Source organism: Danaus plexippus, chromosome 28 (assembly GCF_018135715.1).
Source record: "Danaus plexippus chromosome 28, MEX_DaPlex, whole genome shotgun sequence".
Classification (NCBI taxonomy): Eukaryota; Metazoa; Arthropoda; class Insecta; order Lepidoptera; family Nymphalidae; genus Danaus; species Danaus plexippus.
This window is the reverse complement of record NC_083556.1, coordinates 610,332-626,229: the sequence shown is the minus strand read 5'-3', so window position 1 is coordinate 626,229 and position 15,898 is coordinate 610,332. Positions and strand designations below refer to the sequence as shown.

The 15,898-nt window shown below is 35.6% G+C and overlaps 4 protein-coding genes across 4 annotated transcripts; 2 read left to right on the top strand and 2 right to left on the bottom strand.

Moving 5' to 3' along the window:
- Positions 1–1,703: 1,703 nt before the first annotated feature.
- Positions 1,704–7,567, bottom strand: LOC116776352 (spidroin-1-like). Its single transcript, XM_061525447.1, has 6 exons — positions 7,502–7,567; positions 6,778–7,423; positions 6,318–6,453; positions 4,023–4,278; positions 3,781–3,969; positions 1,704–2,115 (listed from the first exon to the last, which is right to left on the bottom strand). The coding sequence occupies exons 1-6, from the start codon at positions 7,547–7,549 to the stop codon at positions 1,720–1,722; spliced, it is 1,671 nt and encodes a 556-aa protein (XP_061381431.1). The 5' UTR covers positions 7,550–7,567; the 3' UTR covers positions 1,704–1,719.
- Positions 7,568–8,329: 762 nt separating this feature from the next.
- Positions 8,330–8,855, top strand: LOC116776106 (chorion class A protein Ld19-like). The gene is made up of 2 exons (XM_032669209.2): positions 8,330–8,380; positions 8,450–8,855. The coding sequence occupies exons 1-2, from the start codon at positions 8,330–8,332 to the stop codon at positions 8,837–8,839; spliced, it is 441 nt and encodes a 146-aa protein (XP_032525100.2). The 3' UTR covers positions 8,840–8,855.
- Positions 8,856–11,558: 2,703 nt separating this feature from the next.
- LOC116776379 (chorion class B protein PC10-like) lies at positions 11,559–12,302 on the bottom strand. Its single transcript, XM_032669577.2, has 2 exons — positions 12,255–12,302; positions 11,559–12,152 (listed from the first exon to the last, which is right to left on the bottom strand). The coding sequence occupies exons 1-2, from the start codon at positions 12,300–12,302 to the stop codon at positions 11,559–11,561; spliced, it is 642 nt and encodes a 213-aa protein (XP_032525468.2).
- A 1,195-nt stretch (positions 12,303–13,497) lies between these two features.
- Positions 13,498–14,213, top strand: LOC116776330 (chorion class A protein Ld3/Ld29-like). The gene is made up of 2 exons (XM_061525446.1): positions 13,498–13,548; positions 13,830–14,213. Exons 1-2 carry the CDS (start codon positions 13,498–13,500, stop codon positions 14,211–14,213), a joined length of 435 nt encoding a protein of 144 aa, XP_061381430.1.
- The last annotated feature ends 1,685 nt before the right edge of the window (positions 14,214–15,898 follow it).

The following is a 15,898-nucleotide window of genomic DNA, read 5'->3' as shown; positions in this document are numbered from 1 at the left end:
AAAAATTAAAAGAAATTGCAGTATTTTATTTAAAAAAAAATATCAACTACCCTCGAAATGACAGATTTTTCTAAATCAAATGTCTATTAGGCTAATAAGTTTTTCATATATCTCTAGCATTTGTTTTTATAATTATCTGTGCCATATATGTTTAAGACATATAATCGACGTTTTCAGTAAACATTTGGATGTAGGTCATTGATATAAAGATTTTTAATCGAAATCAATGAAGACGAAACATAATAACACATTTTTGAATTCACTATGCATACATCATGAATAAATATATAATGAATGTATAAATAAATAAAAATATATAGATAAATTTAGATGACATAAATAATAATGACACTGCACAGTTGTGATTAAAACACTCAAATACTGCCGAGATGTCACACTCGCGAGGTGAAGTAGAATATAATAAAACAAGCCGAAGCAAGCCCAGCACTTCAATTTACCCCTATTCAGACACCATATGTAATGCGACATGCGATAGATAGACTACGAAATTGATTAGTGTCACATAAAATTTCAATTCTGTTTCTATAAAATTTTACCATTTGTAATCAATGCTTTTTAATGAATTAATTGAAGAAAGTAGCTCAGTGCTTTAAGTAGAAGTTTTCGAGTCGGTCTGCCTAATATGTATAATACAAGGGTTTTCTTTTGAACATTTTAATAATATAAAATATTTCATGAAGCAAAAGATTTCAAATCAACAAATACAATAGGTTATAATTATAAGAACGCTATTGGATAGTGTTACATTTTACTCAAGGTTAGTATGCTGTATAACTTATAAGTGATGATTAAAATATAACTGTCATTAAACAAAAACAGCTGTGTCGGCTGTAACGATGATTGAATTCAAAATAATTTAAAAATATTAAAATATTATAAGATTTTATAACTAAAAAGTTACTTTTAAAACTCTAATAATTCGTAAATAATATTAAAAAACGGTCAAGGTTTGTCACATCGTGATTCTAAAAGGTAAATAAAATATAAATAACCTATGGATCGGTTATATCTTTAATGTTGCCATATTCTAAAGATTTTTATTTTTCTTTCTGCTATAACAAAACAAAATTCTTATTATACGCATATTTAGGACATTTTTCATACTTCATTGTTGATTTTTCTTATTTTTTCGTGTGATGTAAGTAATTTAAGAACATTTATAAGTTAGCATAGATAATCGCAGAAAATGGCCACACCTCATGGGGATATCCAGTGTAATATTATATATATTCAGTCCGTTAGTATATTATATAGTTTTTAATTTAATCCGAAACTAAGTTTTCGAATATTACGCGTTTTTTAAGTTCCCGATATTTCGATTCCTTTACAGCAACCGTGATCACCGACAGACGAGATGAAAGTGTCCGTCACGATCAAAGTAGTAGCGTGGAGTTATAAAAAACTTGGTTCAAATTCAATGTGTACACGCTTAAATCTTACATAAAGGAGTGTTAGGTATTTTATTGTCAGTAAACACTACAATCGTGTACCTACTGGTTAAAAAATAGTTTTAAATTCTTATCCTGCTATTATTGGGACATTTTAACGTGTTGACCGACGTCGATTCTCTTAATTGTTAAGTTTTTTGTATTCAGTTTAATTGAACGTATATTATATGTTGGAAAGTTTGAGAAATTAAAATAGATGTAGCCATTAGAACTCTTTAATGAACATTCAAAGTCAAAATTCATCAGAAATTTATAGATAGCGTCCGCAACCGCAGGCGCTACCTCCAGTGATCGAGACTGTGCCAGCGGCCGGCAGGTCACCAGCGAAGCGAACAGCTCCGAGTATGGGCACCTGTCCAGCGACGAGGGTGGTTCCAGCGACGGGCATCTCACCAGCGACTGCTATATCTCCTATACCAGCACCTCCGTAAGCGCCAGCTAGCCCAGCAGCTGGGTAACCGAAAGCGGCTGGAGCCAGACCTGCATCCAGAGCGAAAGGACCTGCAAGTCCAGCTTCCAAACCATAAGCGCCTGCAAGTCCAGCCTCTAAACCATAAGCACCTGCAAGTCCAGCCTCTAAACCGTAGGCACCTGGATATGCGAGGCCGGCGCCATAAACGTTGTTTAAGCATTGGCTGTATGCATTCTGCAATATAAATGAATTTTATTGTGTTTTACATGTAACGTTGGAAAACTTAATTATATCTTTTCATCATAAATAATAAGCATGAATCTATCTTCTACACGAATATTGATTTAATGTCAAAAATATTGTCTAGTAAAAATTGTATACATATATATATATTTTTATCAACCGTAAATATTATAATTTGTGATAACACACGAGTATTCGCCCCCATAGTTTTCTTTGGTCTCGTTAACTTACATTTTGGAGAAATGTTTTAATTTAATACTAAAATATTATTTCTCAATTACCTGAACCAAGCAAGCTTGGGCGAAGAGTAGGGCGAGGACCAGGCTGTACATGATGACCGTTTACCTTGACTGTACAATGATTGTAAACTAAAACTGAACCACTTTTATACCATGGATATGTGTGTAATGGTTTTGAGAATCATTGTACAACGACACGTGTTTTACGTAAACTTTGAAAGGTCATTGATTTTGATAAAAATTTCGAAATTATCCATAGCGTTCGACGTAATGTAGTTGTATTGAATTTAGTGTATATGTATTATTAATTATATTTATTTATATATAAATGAAATAGTCATATTTTCTAATACTGAATCGAGATGAAATATGTTTATAGATTTTCGGTTATATGAGTGGGTTGAGTGCTTTGTTTAAATATATTAATAATATATAACAGATTTACGCAAGTCAGGTTAAAAATAGTCTATTTTAATGTGTCCCTTTTATATCTTAAAGAGAAAATTACGGCGCGACAATCGACATTTATCTTAAAGGTGTGACTTACAGTTAAAATGATCTTTTACGATTTTATTAGAGTGCCTTTTCAAAATGACATCGTCAAAATTTATTAAGACCAGGAAATAAAGAACTATCAAACTATCTTTTGTTTTACAACGTACAAAAGATACTAGACTTTAGTTTTGGGTTCAAAGATACAGAAATATTAATAAACGGTAATCGAATTTATAATATCACCATCAAAATACTATTTCCATCACGGGCTCCTTAAGAAACTAATTGATATTTTTGCATAAATTATAATCTATATTTTATTCTGACATCTAAGCTATAAAATTGGTAAATCTCATCAACATACACTGCGCAGTTTCGTGTCAAAGAGCAATGGACATTCATACGTACACAAAAAAAAAAATATTAATAGAAGGATTATAACTAATTGGGGGAATAATTTATTTGTTCGGATATAAATTATTTAATAAAATACTTTCCTCATCTTTCCAGATTTTCATTTTTCTTGACAGTATTATATTGAAAATCCTTTTTTACCTAGATATCAATCAATAAACATTTATCACATATTTTGTGCTATTCGTAATGTGTTGCCAGTTATTTTTTTTGTTTCTAAGTCATATTATTCCAATAAAATCACGTTCCGTATCGTAATTGTAAAATGTCTACATTGCTGATAACAGTTTCATTAATTTATTGAGCCTATAAAAACTTGAGACTTCTTTTCAAAGCATTGTCAAGGTTGTATCAAGACAAGTAACAACAATGTTCAAGGCTACTCTCCTGGTATGCGCTCAGGCGCTCTTCGTTCAGGTGAATTGAGTCTTCATATAAACGAACTGTTATTTTTTATTGACATTATTGAAAACTAATTTTTTAATTTTCTTTCAGTCCATCGCTGGACAGTGTCTTGGAGCTGGTTTCGGTCCTCTCGCCGCTGAGCTTCCTCTGTCTTCTGCCAACTGGGCTGGTATGTCTGCTGGTCCTTGCGGTGCTGCTGGTCTCTTTGACGGTTCTTGGTCTGCCGCCGGTGGTCCCTTCTATGGTGCTGGTTACGGACCTGCTGCCGCTTCTGCCTCTCATGGAGCTTTACCTGTATCCAGTGCATCCATGATCCCACCAAGTGGAGTGTCTGTACGATCAGACAACGCCATCGAAGGACCTCTCGCAGTCTCCGGTGCTCTGCCATTCCTGGGAACCGTAGCTCTGGAAGGCGCTCTGCCCACCGCTGGTGCTGGTGCAGTGGCTTACGGAGCCGGTAACGGAGAAGTCGCCATGTTGTCTGAAGATATCGGCGCCGATGGATTCAACTCCCTGGCTGGTGGTCTTGGTTATGGAGCTGGTGCTCTTGGTTATGGAGCTGGTGCTCTTGGTTATGGAGCTGGTGCTCTTGGCCTTGCAGCTGGTCCATTAGGATACAACGGTGCTTTATCTGGCCTAGGATATGCACGAACTGGTTGCGGCTGTGGCTCACGACTCATCTAAATTTCAACAGATCCATCTACCAATAAAAGAAAATGCTGAACATATCGACATACTTCTTATTCACATCCCACACCAATACCTATATATTCCTCTTGTTTATTCATATTTAAGTTATGTTTAGGCGTTGTTTAGAAATTTCAGAAAAATCTCTAACCGTTCTGAGTGCTATTTTATTGTGGTACAGCAATATACAATGTCGAGCTCAAGCTAAAACTGGGATTTACTTGATTTGATTTAATGTGCCCTAAACCAGCGCTATTGAACCAAACATTCTTAATTTTATTAAAGGGATATGTAAAATGAAAATTTTGGTAACGAAGAATGCTTTCTTCTCCGAATTATCCCGCTAGGATGAGACTAAAAAGGATGCAGGGGTTTGTCTAACATATCTTTTTTTAGTTCCTGTATTCTTCCCTAAACGGTATAAGTCCATGAAAACATTATATTTTAACATTAATTAATTGGCAAAAACATAATTTATTGCTGTCTTGACAATAAGAGACGATATTCAAATGTTTTTATATAACATACAATTCTATTAAATCAATACATATTATAAAACAAAGTCCCTCGACGCGTCTGTCTGTCTGTGTGTTCGCGATAAACGGAAAAACTACTGCACCGATTATGAAACAGTTATCACCACTCAGTAGCGTGATTCTCGAGGAAGGTTTTAGAATACAATTTGTTAAGTTTTTATATTCACTTGTGTGTACATTAACGATATTTGTTTAAGAGGTCGGCAAAACTTGAGCATTCTGAAAGCTTTTAACGAAAACGCTGCCTGAATTCTTTGAGATATAACAAAATAATATATGGTTGAATTGTGTATCTTATACAGGTCTATAAAAAATCCGCCGTGGCATATGTCTATCCCTTAAGGATAACATACTATATCCAATTTACAACTTTTAAAAATTGACATTCCTAAAGCGTTTATTGAAAATCTATTTACATAAAAACGATATTAAGTCTTTTCAAAATAAATTACTTCGTTTTCAAGCCTACATTAGTATCTGTAAATTACTTTTTAAATCATTTAAATCAGGCGTACCATTTGAAAGTTATCATAATATAAGTTAAATCATTCTCAAAATTAAATAGGCTACTTTATATTTTTTGTAAAGAACCCGAGCGAAGCGGGGCCTCGTTCCTAGTTTTACATAAACCTAGAACTCATCGTCATCCACTTTATGGAGCTTTAAAAATTCAATGACAAATGATGAAACAACGCAGAGTTGTATTTTAAATCTGTTTAGTTTTAGAATTAAATATAATTTTTCAATTATTTTTTTTTTAGTTCATACACATACATAATTCATGGTGATATCTTTATGCTGGGATACGTATAGCGATGTCGTTTTAATAAATAGGCCGACAAAAAAATATGTTTGGGCAACAAATTTTTTTACATAATTTTGGTATTATACTAACAAACCAATCTCAAACAATTACAGAAATAGAACCGAGAAACTTGAGTAATAAGTTAATTTTGATCTGCATAAGGATTTGAATCTGAATTTTTAAGATTTTTTTAAACTATACCCAAAATATTTCAATGATTTTCACAAGTTATTTATTTTTCATTAAAACTGTATTTAAATGAAACTAGTGTTATTCGGATTTACTACGCGGATTTCGTTCGGACGTCTCGTCTGCCCGTGATCACGGTTGCTGCAAAGTAACCGAAACGTCGGGATTATGTAGTTTTTAAATAATAAAATCCGCGTAGTAAATCCGAATAACACTAGTTTCATTTAAATGAATACTCGCGAAAATCTTAGATTTCTGGGTTGGAGCATAATTTGTGTTTTAAGTACTATTGTTAGCCAGGACCACGGGATGATGGAACATAATTGACACTTCTAAGTTTTTGTCTCTCACAGAAGATCGGCGTGAAGTAATCTTTAATCGCTACGTTTCGTCCGATGAGTAAGAGAACCGGTTGCCCTTTACCTTTTCCCACCCTTTCCTATCTTTTGCTCCCCCTCTTCCCCAATCAAGGGTGGCAACACATCCGCAAATCTACTTTGCGAATGTCCATGGGCGACGGTACTACCTCCATCAGGTAGGCCGTCTGCAGGTTGCTCCGCTTAGCATAAAAAAAATATAAGTCTAGAACTATGTTGTGTGAATTTTATTCTATGTGAAGTAAAGAAGTGATGTTGGCAACCTGAGAAGCCTACTAAACTATCAGAGTTTGATGTATTGAATACAAATACCAAAAAAAATTGTTTGGAAATATTAGAAAAAGAACTGGCAAACATAAAAATTATACATGCATATATTCTTTGAATATGTATTGTGTTTTATATAAGTGAATGAGAAATAGGAAGGATACTATCAAAATAAACTAATTAATGCTCATGACTACTCGTTTTATTTATATAGGAATCTGATGCAATTTAAATGAGACGGGATCCACAGCCGCAACCAGCTCGTGCATATCCTAGGCCAGATAAAGCACCGTTGTATCCTAATGGACCAGCTGCAAGGCCAAGGGCACCAGCTCCATAGCCAAGAGCACCAGCTCCATAACCAAGAGCACCAGCTCCATAACCAAGAGCACCAGCTCCATAACCAAGACCACCAGCTCCATAACTAAGAGCACCAGCTCCATAACCAAGACCACCAGCCAGGGAGTTGAATCCATCGGCGCCGATATCTTCAGACAACATGGCGACTTCTCCGTTACCGGCTCCGTAAGCCACTGCACCAGCACCAGCGGTGGGCAGAGCGCCCTCCAAAGCTACGGTTCCCAAGAATGGCAGAGCACCGGAGACTGCGAGAGGTCCTTCGATGGCGTTGTCTGATCGTACAGACACTCCACTTGGTGGGATCATGGATGCACTGGATACAGGTAAAGCTCCATGAGAGGCAGAAGCGGCAGCAGGTCCGTAACCAGCACCATAGAAGGGACCACCGGCGGCAGACCAAGAACCGTCAAAGAGACCAGCAGCACCGCAAGGACCAGCAGACATACCAGCCCAGTTGGCAGAAGACAGAGGAAGCTCAGCGGCGAGAGGACCGAAACCAGCTCCAAGACACTGTCCAGCGATGGACTGAAAGAAAATTAAAAAATTAGTTTTCAATAATGTCAACAAAAAATAACAGTTCGTTTATATGAAGACTCAATTCACCTGAACGAAGAGCGCCTGAGCGCATACCAGGAGAGTAGCCTTGAACATTGTTGTTACTTGTCTTGATACAACCTTGACAATGGTTTGAGAGAGTTCTGTAGGCTTATATATGTATGTATATATGTAATCAAAAATATTTACCAACAAATATAATATTTTACAAAATCAATGGTACGTGACTTTCATGGATTTTATGTCAGTGTAAAGTTACCGAAATATTTTAAGTTAAAAAAATATATATTTTGATCTTATCATATTTTTATAGATAAGAAAAAAACTTTTTGAAATGTTTATTTCAAATTATTTTTGAAATTTTTGGTAATGTTCAGGAGTAAAGACTTGATGAAACCTCTCAGCATTCCATGGATTCATCGTGCGGGTGCCGGGTCCATCGTTGCAGGGAGCGGAGCTTCAACAGTGCCTGGGACTCGGTACTCCGGTGTGAGATTAAGGATTGAGGAGTAAATTTCAGATAATTTTTTGTTATTTTCTGATGCAATATAAGTTCTCAAACAAGAGTAACTTTATGTTCTATAAGTAATTATTGGCTCTCATAAGTCTGTGCCTCAAATTTATTTCCCTTGCTTTTGGTATTACATTTAGTAACAGATATAGAAGGTGAATGGACGATTAACAAATTAATTTTGTGTTTATGATTATGTTAATTTTAAATTTCGACTTCTTAAAGATGGCAGTTAAAAAATAAACGCTAAGGCACGTTTTAATAAGACGACGTTATATCAAATTATTACACAAATACATGGTATAAAAGCCATTAGTTTTTCAAAATAATCATTGTATATTCAACTTCGTTGGACACACGGCAACATGAACTCCTACACTGTTCTCCTTCTCTGCATCGCGGCCTGTTTGGTTCAGGTAAATTAAAAAAAAAGCATATTTTTATTTCACAATCTGTGCAGAAAATTTAATATGTTCTTTTTACAGAATGCATACAGCCAATGCTTGAACTCTATCTATGGTGCCGGTCTCGGCTATAGAGGAGCATATGGCTTGGAGGCTGGACTTGCAGGTGCTTATGGTTTAGAGGCTGGACTTTCAGGTGCTTATGGTTTGGAGGCTGGACTTGCAGGTCCTTACGGTCTGGATGCAGGTCTGGCTCCATCTGCTTTCGGTTACCCAGCTGCTGGATTAGCTGGTGCTTATGGTGGTGCTGGTATTGGTGATGTCGCCGTCGCTGGTGAAATGCCAGTCGCTGGTACAACCCTCGTCGCTGGACAGGTGCCAATTCTTGGTGCCGTTCGTTTCGGTGGTGCCCTCCCAGCCGCTGGTACCGTCTCTATTACCGGCAGCAGTGGTTGCGGATGCTACATATAATTGCCTGGTCATAAACGTGCTGTAAAACCTGAATTTCATAAATAAATATGGCTAAAACAAAGGTTTTATTTTTCTAAAACGGAAATTATATGCTTTCACAAATGCTTTCTTATAAATCTATGTCACCTCTCTCCGTTTCTTTTGAATAGTTTTAATAAAAACTTGAGTTTGTCTGCTATACTTTTAAACTTAAAGGATCGGGATATTCTTAAATTGTGTAGGAAAGCTTCACCAGAAACAAAATGATATGTACACTGTCTTTTTGTTGAAATGAGATCGTCTCAGACCAAATTTCTATAACATTAGTCTTTAGATTGTTTTAAAAATGTGACTGGTTAAGGACACAGAAGCTCATTTGTTGCTCGCTATAATCAGATTGCAAGTCTTGTGCAGGTAATATTGACTTTTCATGTTTTTTGTTAGCGTCCTAAAGTGTGAGTTGGACGTTCAACATCAAAGGTACCCAAACTTATTTCGTCTACTACCCACTCTGAATATAAATTATTTTGTAATGCCCCCTTATTTTTTCTCCTGAAAAACCACTATAACTTATCCTAGCTAAATGAACCGACCCCCTTTAGTCTTGCAGGGCCCACAAGAGGGCGGTATTGTTCTCTTTGGGAAAGGCTGTTCTACACAGTGTTCCATTTCAGCATGTATTATATATTATACTTAATGCTTTTACTTTTTGTCACAAGAAATTCATGAAACCAACTTTCTTTTACAAAATTTCTTTAACCTGCACTTACTTCACTGTGAATACCCGATGTTTAGAGACTAAAACACTCGCGGTTACTGTCATGATGCCTTTAGCAATTTAGACTAACTCTATTTATTACGTATATCAATTCAGAATAAAGTTGCCTCAGGAAGTTACAAAACTTTGATAAAATTTAGGCTGCTGTGATAAGACCAAAGAAGTTTGAATTAAATCTAATTATTCTTCTACTTGTACACATAAATGTGGTTGTTTACAATAAGTAAGTTATACTCGTATTGTTGAGCATAATGTCTAATATATGACATTAGTCTGATTAATTTTGTATACTTCAGAGTTTATTTCATCTCGTGAACAGCGGAATTGGTTTCGGGGAAAATCGTTAGTGTTTAGTGAAACAAAAATATTTATATAAATCAAAGTACAGCACTACTTACCAGGGGCGTGTACAGAGATCTGGGGTAGGGTAAGCGGAATATGTTTGAAAAAAAAAATACCAATTTTCATCACAATTTCTTCCTCTAAAAAAATTGATAATATTCGCGCACAAAATTACATCAGTTCGATCAGAACTGACATCTGTATAATTTGTAAATCTATCAACCATCTCTAAGCCACGAAAGTACGATTACGATCTAATCATTACCGCTTTATAAAAAATATTTAAATCGGAATATCCTGTGGATATTAAAACATTATTATTATTATTATTTGAAAAAAACGAACAAGGAAAACAAAATAACTTATTTGTGTTACACAACCTGCTAGCTAATTAAAACTATCATAATAGTTTTTATTAAAACGAGTAACATTACTTTTTTTTTGGTTAAATCTAAACTGGTCACACACCTTTCCTTCGCTATTATAATTATTTCAATCATATCATCAAACGATAAAATTGAAAATGTACTCGTAATTAATTTCGTTAAACACACATCAACAGTGCAGAGCTCACAGCGATAAATGTTCAGAATTTGTTAAAAATTCACTAATTAAGTTATTAATACATATTGACTTGAGCTAAGAAAGACAACAATAACAAAATTGCGAAATAAATATTTGAATGCTATTCCGATAAATTAAATAGTCCCTTTTCATTTGACAGTTTCTATAACTTTTTAAAAAAGTTACGTTAAGGAAGCAGTGCCTCTCGAACGCTAACACATGCGTAGTTTGTGCACACACAGATGCAAGTATTTCCTGCATACAACATGACATTTGAAGATCGTCCTTGAGATTATTTGTATTTAATATATGCACCGAGTAGTTGTGCTTACGGCTAGCAGTGGCCGATCGAAAATGTTAGTTTTTAAGTTGATAGATGCCACTTTTAACAATTTTACCAAATCTGAATCAAATCACATGTTAAATGTCGGTAAAAATTAATATTCCGTAACGTATCATTATGTATGTTAGAATTAAACAATTTAGGTTTAGTTGTCGTATGGGTAGGGTAAGCAGTGCTTATTTACATCTGTGGTGTGAACGGCACTTGTTCTATTAAAACTCTACAAACTATAAATACGACGACATGTAGTCGAGAGAACTACAACGAAAGTTTTGTTTGAGATTATTTCAGAGCCAGATTTCCATGTAATCCGTTCGTAAGTGTATCTATGAGAGTGTAAGAGCCATTTATACATATGTATATATTTGTATAACCGTCCATCCCTCGATTAGTAAGTATCAGAAAAGCTATAGACTGTAATTTATCTGCAGTTCCGATTATGTCGCAAAGGAACAAAAAATAATAGTTATATTTTGTATGCAGTCCCGTGACGCGTACAATACATGTCTTTGTTAGATAATGAACATATTTTTTACATTACTATTCTCTGAACACAATTTTGAAAGCCCAATAGTAGGAAGTCACGTGCAAATATTATATCAGTAACAAAATGTATCTTTTGGATAAGTATTCATGAATATTAAAGGAAAATGGAATTGGCATAAATTGATAAGAGTGTCTGATGAAGAAATATTGATTTAATCTTTTGTTGTTTAGATGAGTCGTGAGCCACAGCCGCAACCAGCTCGTGCATATCCTAGGCCAGATAAAGCGCCGTTGTATCCTAATGGACCAGCTGCAAGGCCAAGGGCACCAGCTCCATAGCCAAGAGCACCAGCTCCATAGCCAAGAGCACCAGCTCCATAACCAAGAGGACCAGCCAGGGAGTTGAATCCATCGGCGCCGATATCTTCAGACAACATGGCGACTTCTCCGTTACCGGCACCGTAAGCTACAGCACCAGCACCAGCGGTGGGCAGGGCGCCTTCCAGAGCTACGGTTCCCAGGAATGGCAGAGCTCCGGAGACTGCGAGAGGTCCTTCGATGGCGTTGTCTGATCGTACAGACACTCCACTTGGTGGGATCATGGATGCACTGGATACAGGTAAAGCTCCATGAGAGGCAGAAGCGGCAGCAGGTCCGTAACCAGCACCATAGAAGGGACCACCGGCGGCAGACCAAGAACCGTCAAAGAGACCAGCAGCACCGCAAGGACCAGCAGACATACCAGCCCAGTTGGCAGCAGACAGAGGAATTTCAGCGGCGAGAGGACCGTAACCAGCTCCAAGACACTGTCCAGCGATGCTCTGTATTAGAAATTAAAGAATTTTAACTTACAGATAAAGATTTCATTATCTTTAAATAGGGAATTACGATTTTATGCTTTATTAAAAAATATATATTCATACCTGGACGAAAAGCGCTTGAGCGCAAACTACAAGAACAGTCTTGAACATGTTGTCTCGTTGTGTATTACTTTGACAATGTTTTAGGAAACAAAGTGTAGGCTTATATACCAACAAGTTACAAAAAATACATCACACGCATTATTTTCCTAGAAATATTATATCAATTAAAAAAACGTGACCTACAGCCTAAGATGCGTATGAAGAAATAGAACATTGGATTTCTGTGTTCTGATAGCCCAAAATAACAGATATTTGTACTGATTTAGATTTACACATGCCTCTTGTACACAAAAATTTGTTTACACATGCGTCTTGTACACAAAAATACACAAAAATTTGTTAATTTCTTTCACAATTACCTTTAATTAAATCTCTGTAATTGATAAAGCAACTTCCACTACTTTTGTCCCTAAGTGATGAAGTTTGTTTTGATGGCTGAGATTGTAATCGAGTACACCTTGAACAAAACAATTTTTTTTTTGCCGCTTTGTTGATAATTTTATTATTCACTTTTCAACATAATTTAAAATTGTATCTAAGACGAAATTTCTCTGCAATTCATTTAATAAAATGTACTTAGTTCCTACTTATGTAGATATTGCTTTATAATTATTTCATCTCTATATTTTTTTGGGTTTTTGGTCTAGACTCGTGTCCAATTAGGTTTAAAATCGCCTAACTAATTGTTAGAACGGGGAAAGATAATAATATTGAGGTGTAAATTAGTGAATTATCTGAATAAACTATAAATTTTAGTTTACCTTGCCTTAAAGCTAAGTTCGGTAATTCCTCAAGTTGTATAACAAGAGTGATCAGTAGAATTCTTGTGTTTTTCAAATTGCAGATACTATTTTTTTTGCAATTTAGTGTGCACTTAATGATCTGATTCCTTCGATTGGACAGTGTTCCTAAGCATTCGACTGAACTCAGAAACATTTGACTGAACTCAGACAAACGCATTTGTCAATATTACCCTCTCTTCAAAACTTTTTACAAATTTTAAGTAAAATATAACAGATGTAATTAAAAAAAAAACAATCACAGGGTTAATAGACAATAGTTTTTTTTAATCATAAAATAAAATGATTTCGTAATTTCAATAAAAAAAAGAAATGGTACAAAAGCACGTTTTAAATATCAACAATAAAAAATAAATTTAATGGACGGTGATTTTTTTAGTATAAAAGCAATGGTTGTTGGTCATTCATCATTGTAAATTCAATTTTGTGGAATACAAAACAAGATGTCTCCCATCGCTGTAGCATTGCTGTGCATCCAAGCTTGCTTGGTTCAGGTAAGAGCAGTTCTCACCGATTCAAGACTTCTAGTATCTTGATAAGTCTATATTCTGGTAAAATATTTTCCAAGCATTGATAAGAACACTTATATTTCCCTGCTCTTTGCCACTAACAGTGTTGGTTTCATAGTTTATCTCAGAACTTCAAGATTCAACATAAAAAATTCCCCAAATAGTGTTTGATGATTGACACACTTAATTTCATTTCACATCTTATTTAATTTCCAATTTACATTTAGGAAGTGAAAATGTTCCTCATATTTTTTTTTATTTTTTAGAATGTATACAGCCAGTGTCTGCGAGGACCGTTTGCGCCTGGATTTGCTGATTCCAGGGCTTACGCTCTAGAAGCAGGTCTTCCTGGTCTAAATGGCTTCGCATTGGATGCTGGATTGGCTGGTCCATATGCTCTGGAGGCAGGTCTTTCTCCAGCATTCGGTTATCCAGCCGCTTTATCAGGATTAGCTGGTGCTGGGGCTTATGGCGGTAGTGGTATTGGCGATATAGCAATCGCTGGTGAGATGCCCGTCGCTGGAACCACCCTCGTCGCTGGACAGGTGCCTATCCTAGGATCTGTTGGATTCGGAGGTCTTGTAGCCGCTGGTGGAACCGTCTCCATCGCTGGTGGTAGCGCCTGCGGTTGCGATGCTCGCCTTTACTGAAATCCACGACGAAATCCCGCAAAGAAATAAAGATGATGTTTGCATAATATTTTTTTTTATTTGTCCTCTCCTAAACAAGTACAAATAACAAGTTTGTACGTATATGTTTATTGCACTATTCCAAATAACCTTCATTGTTAAAAGGGTTCCATGGAACGTTGCGACCGCGTTTGCAGGTTTTTTGTTAGGAAGTCATGTTTTCTTATACAGATTATGTCTATTATTATAGTCACGTATATATTGACTGTTAATGGAATTGTCGCTATTAAATATTTTGTTAGGAATTACTCCTCTATCATGATTAAACTTCGACGCAAAAAGAGGGGATTTATTTGTTTGATGTCATAACTGTGTGTAGGTATCTGTGGCTTCGTAGCTCTCAAACGGATCCACCGATTTCAATGAGGTTCTTTTCAATTGAAAACCAGTTTTCTTGAAGTGGTTACTACATATGATTTATCGAATTTTTATATAAGTTGCTTTACAAAAATATGTAATGTATTTTATGCCAAAGATAGATTGAAGTGTCTTGTTTGTCGGTAGAATAGTTAAATGACAATTAACGCGTGATTTTTTTTTTTATTAATTAATAATTACTTGTCGTATTACATCCAATAAACTAATGTTTCTACGACATACGTACATGTAACAGGGGAACTAATTTGAATGTTTTTATCAAAGTTAAATCCAATTATTTCATATTGAAACATCTCATTATTACTTAACTATTTTTATTGTCACGTTACATAAGCAGCAATAACCTACAAATGGAGTTAAATTATGTCACGTCTGTGGTTCAAACAATCGGTTTCATTCAGTAATGTTTGATAAATTATATTTTTTATCAAACATATTTGTAACATGAGAAGCGATTTAAAATCCCAGAGGATGTTTGTGCGTCGGCGTCCAGACCACACATATTTTTATATTCGCAAACCAATATCCCCACAGACTATGCTATCAAGGATAGTAAGTATTACGAGCTCACTAACGAACTCACTAAGAATAGGTTCGTCGTGGATTTGTACGCGCTAGATGCAGGACCGAGAGGTATAACGGCTAAATCTCTCTACAACTTACTAAAAGACTTGGGCCTGTCAAGAACTAACATCAGTTCATTCTTGGAACGTGCTTCGAAGGCAGCCGTAGTAGGTTCGTTTCAAATTTGGTTAAATAGAAAGAGGACATTGTTTAGATGGGGGCTCCTAAAACCTACACCTGGATCGCAAGTCCCGGGCACTGTAGAAGCTCTTCTCTTTGCAACGATGGACTCGGCACCCGCACGGTGAATCCATGGAATGCTGAGAGGTTTCGTCTCATCTTATAAATCAAGTAACAAAAATAGGAATAAATTTTTAGCATTTTAGTTCGTTCTAAATTCCACTTCAATCTCTGCACTGTATATCTGCAAACAACTAGTCCTTCAAAACATTTATATACAACTGTGAGATTAGTTGCCTTTATTTATAAATATAAATTACTTATATAGAGGTCTAAGTGTTAGTATACAGCCATTTGCCTATCAAGAGTTGACAGGAGAGGTCTTGTTGGAGTTGGTGTCACATAAGTAATAGTTAAAAAAACACGCTTTCATGTGTAAACCGAACTAAAAAGAAGAAAATATTTTTTTAATTGTTAAATTATTTATAAGAGTGATAATAAGAGAAATCATTTTAATGTTAGAA

Excerpts from the sequence above, each read along its gene's own strand:
- LOC116776330 (XM_061525446.1), top strand. The coding sequence starts at position 13,498 with ATGTCTCCCATCGCTGTAGCATTGCTGTGCATCCAAGCTTGCTTGGTT. Across the intron at positions 13,549-13,829 it reads TCCAAGCTTGCTTGGTTCAG|AATGTATACAGCCAGTGTCT; the intron begins GTAAGAGCAGTT and ends TTTATTTTTTAG.
- LOC116776106 (XM_032669209.2), top strand. The coding sequence starts at position 8,330 with ATGAACTCCTACACTGTTCTCCTTCTCTGCATCGCGGCCTGTTTGGTT. Across the intron at positions 8,381-8,449 it reads TCGCGGCCTGTTTGGTTCAG|AATGCATACAGCCAATGCTT; the intron begins GTAAATTAAAAA and ends TTCTTTTTACAG.
- LOC116776352 (XM_061525447.1), bottom strand. The coding sequence starts at position 7,549 with ATGTTCAAGGCTACTCTCCTGGTATGCGCTCAGGCGCTCTTCGTTCAG. Across the intron at positions 7,424-7,501 it reads CTCAGGCGCTCTTCGTTCAG|TCCATCGCTGGACAGTGTCT; the intron begins GTGAATTGAGTC and ends ATTTTCTTTCAG. Across the intron at positions 3,970-4,022 it reads AGAGGTCCTTCGATGGCGTT|GTAAAGCTCCATGAGAGGCA; the intron begins GTCTGATCGTAC and ends CACTGGATACAG.
- LOC116776379 (XM_032669577.2), bottom strand. The coding sequence starts at position 12,302 with ATGTTCAAGACTGTTCTTGTAGTTTGCGCTCAAGCGCTTTTCGTCCAG. Across the intron at positions 12,153-12,254 it reads CTCAAGCGCTTTTCGTCCAG|AGCATCGCTGGACAGTGTCT; the intron begins GTATGAATATAT and ends TTTCTAATACAG.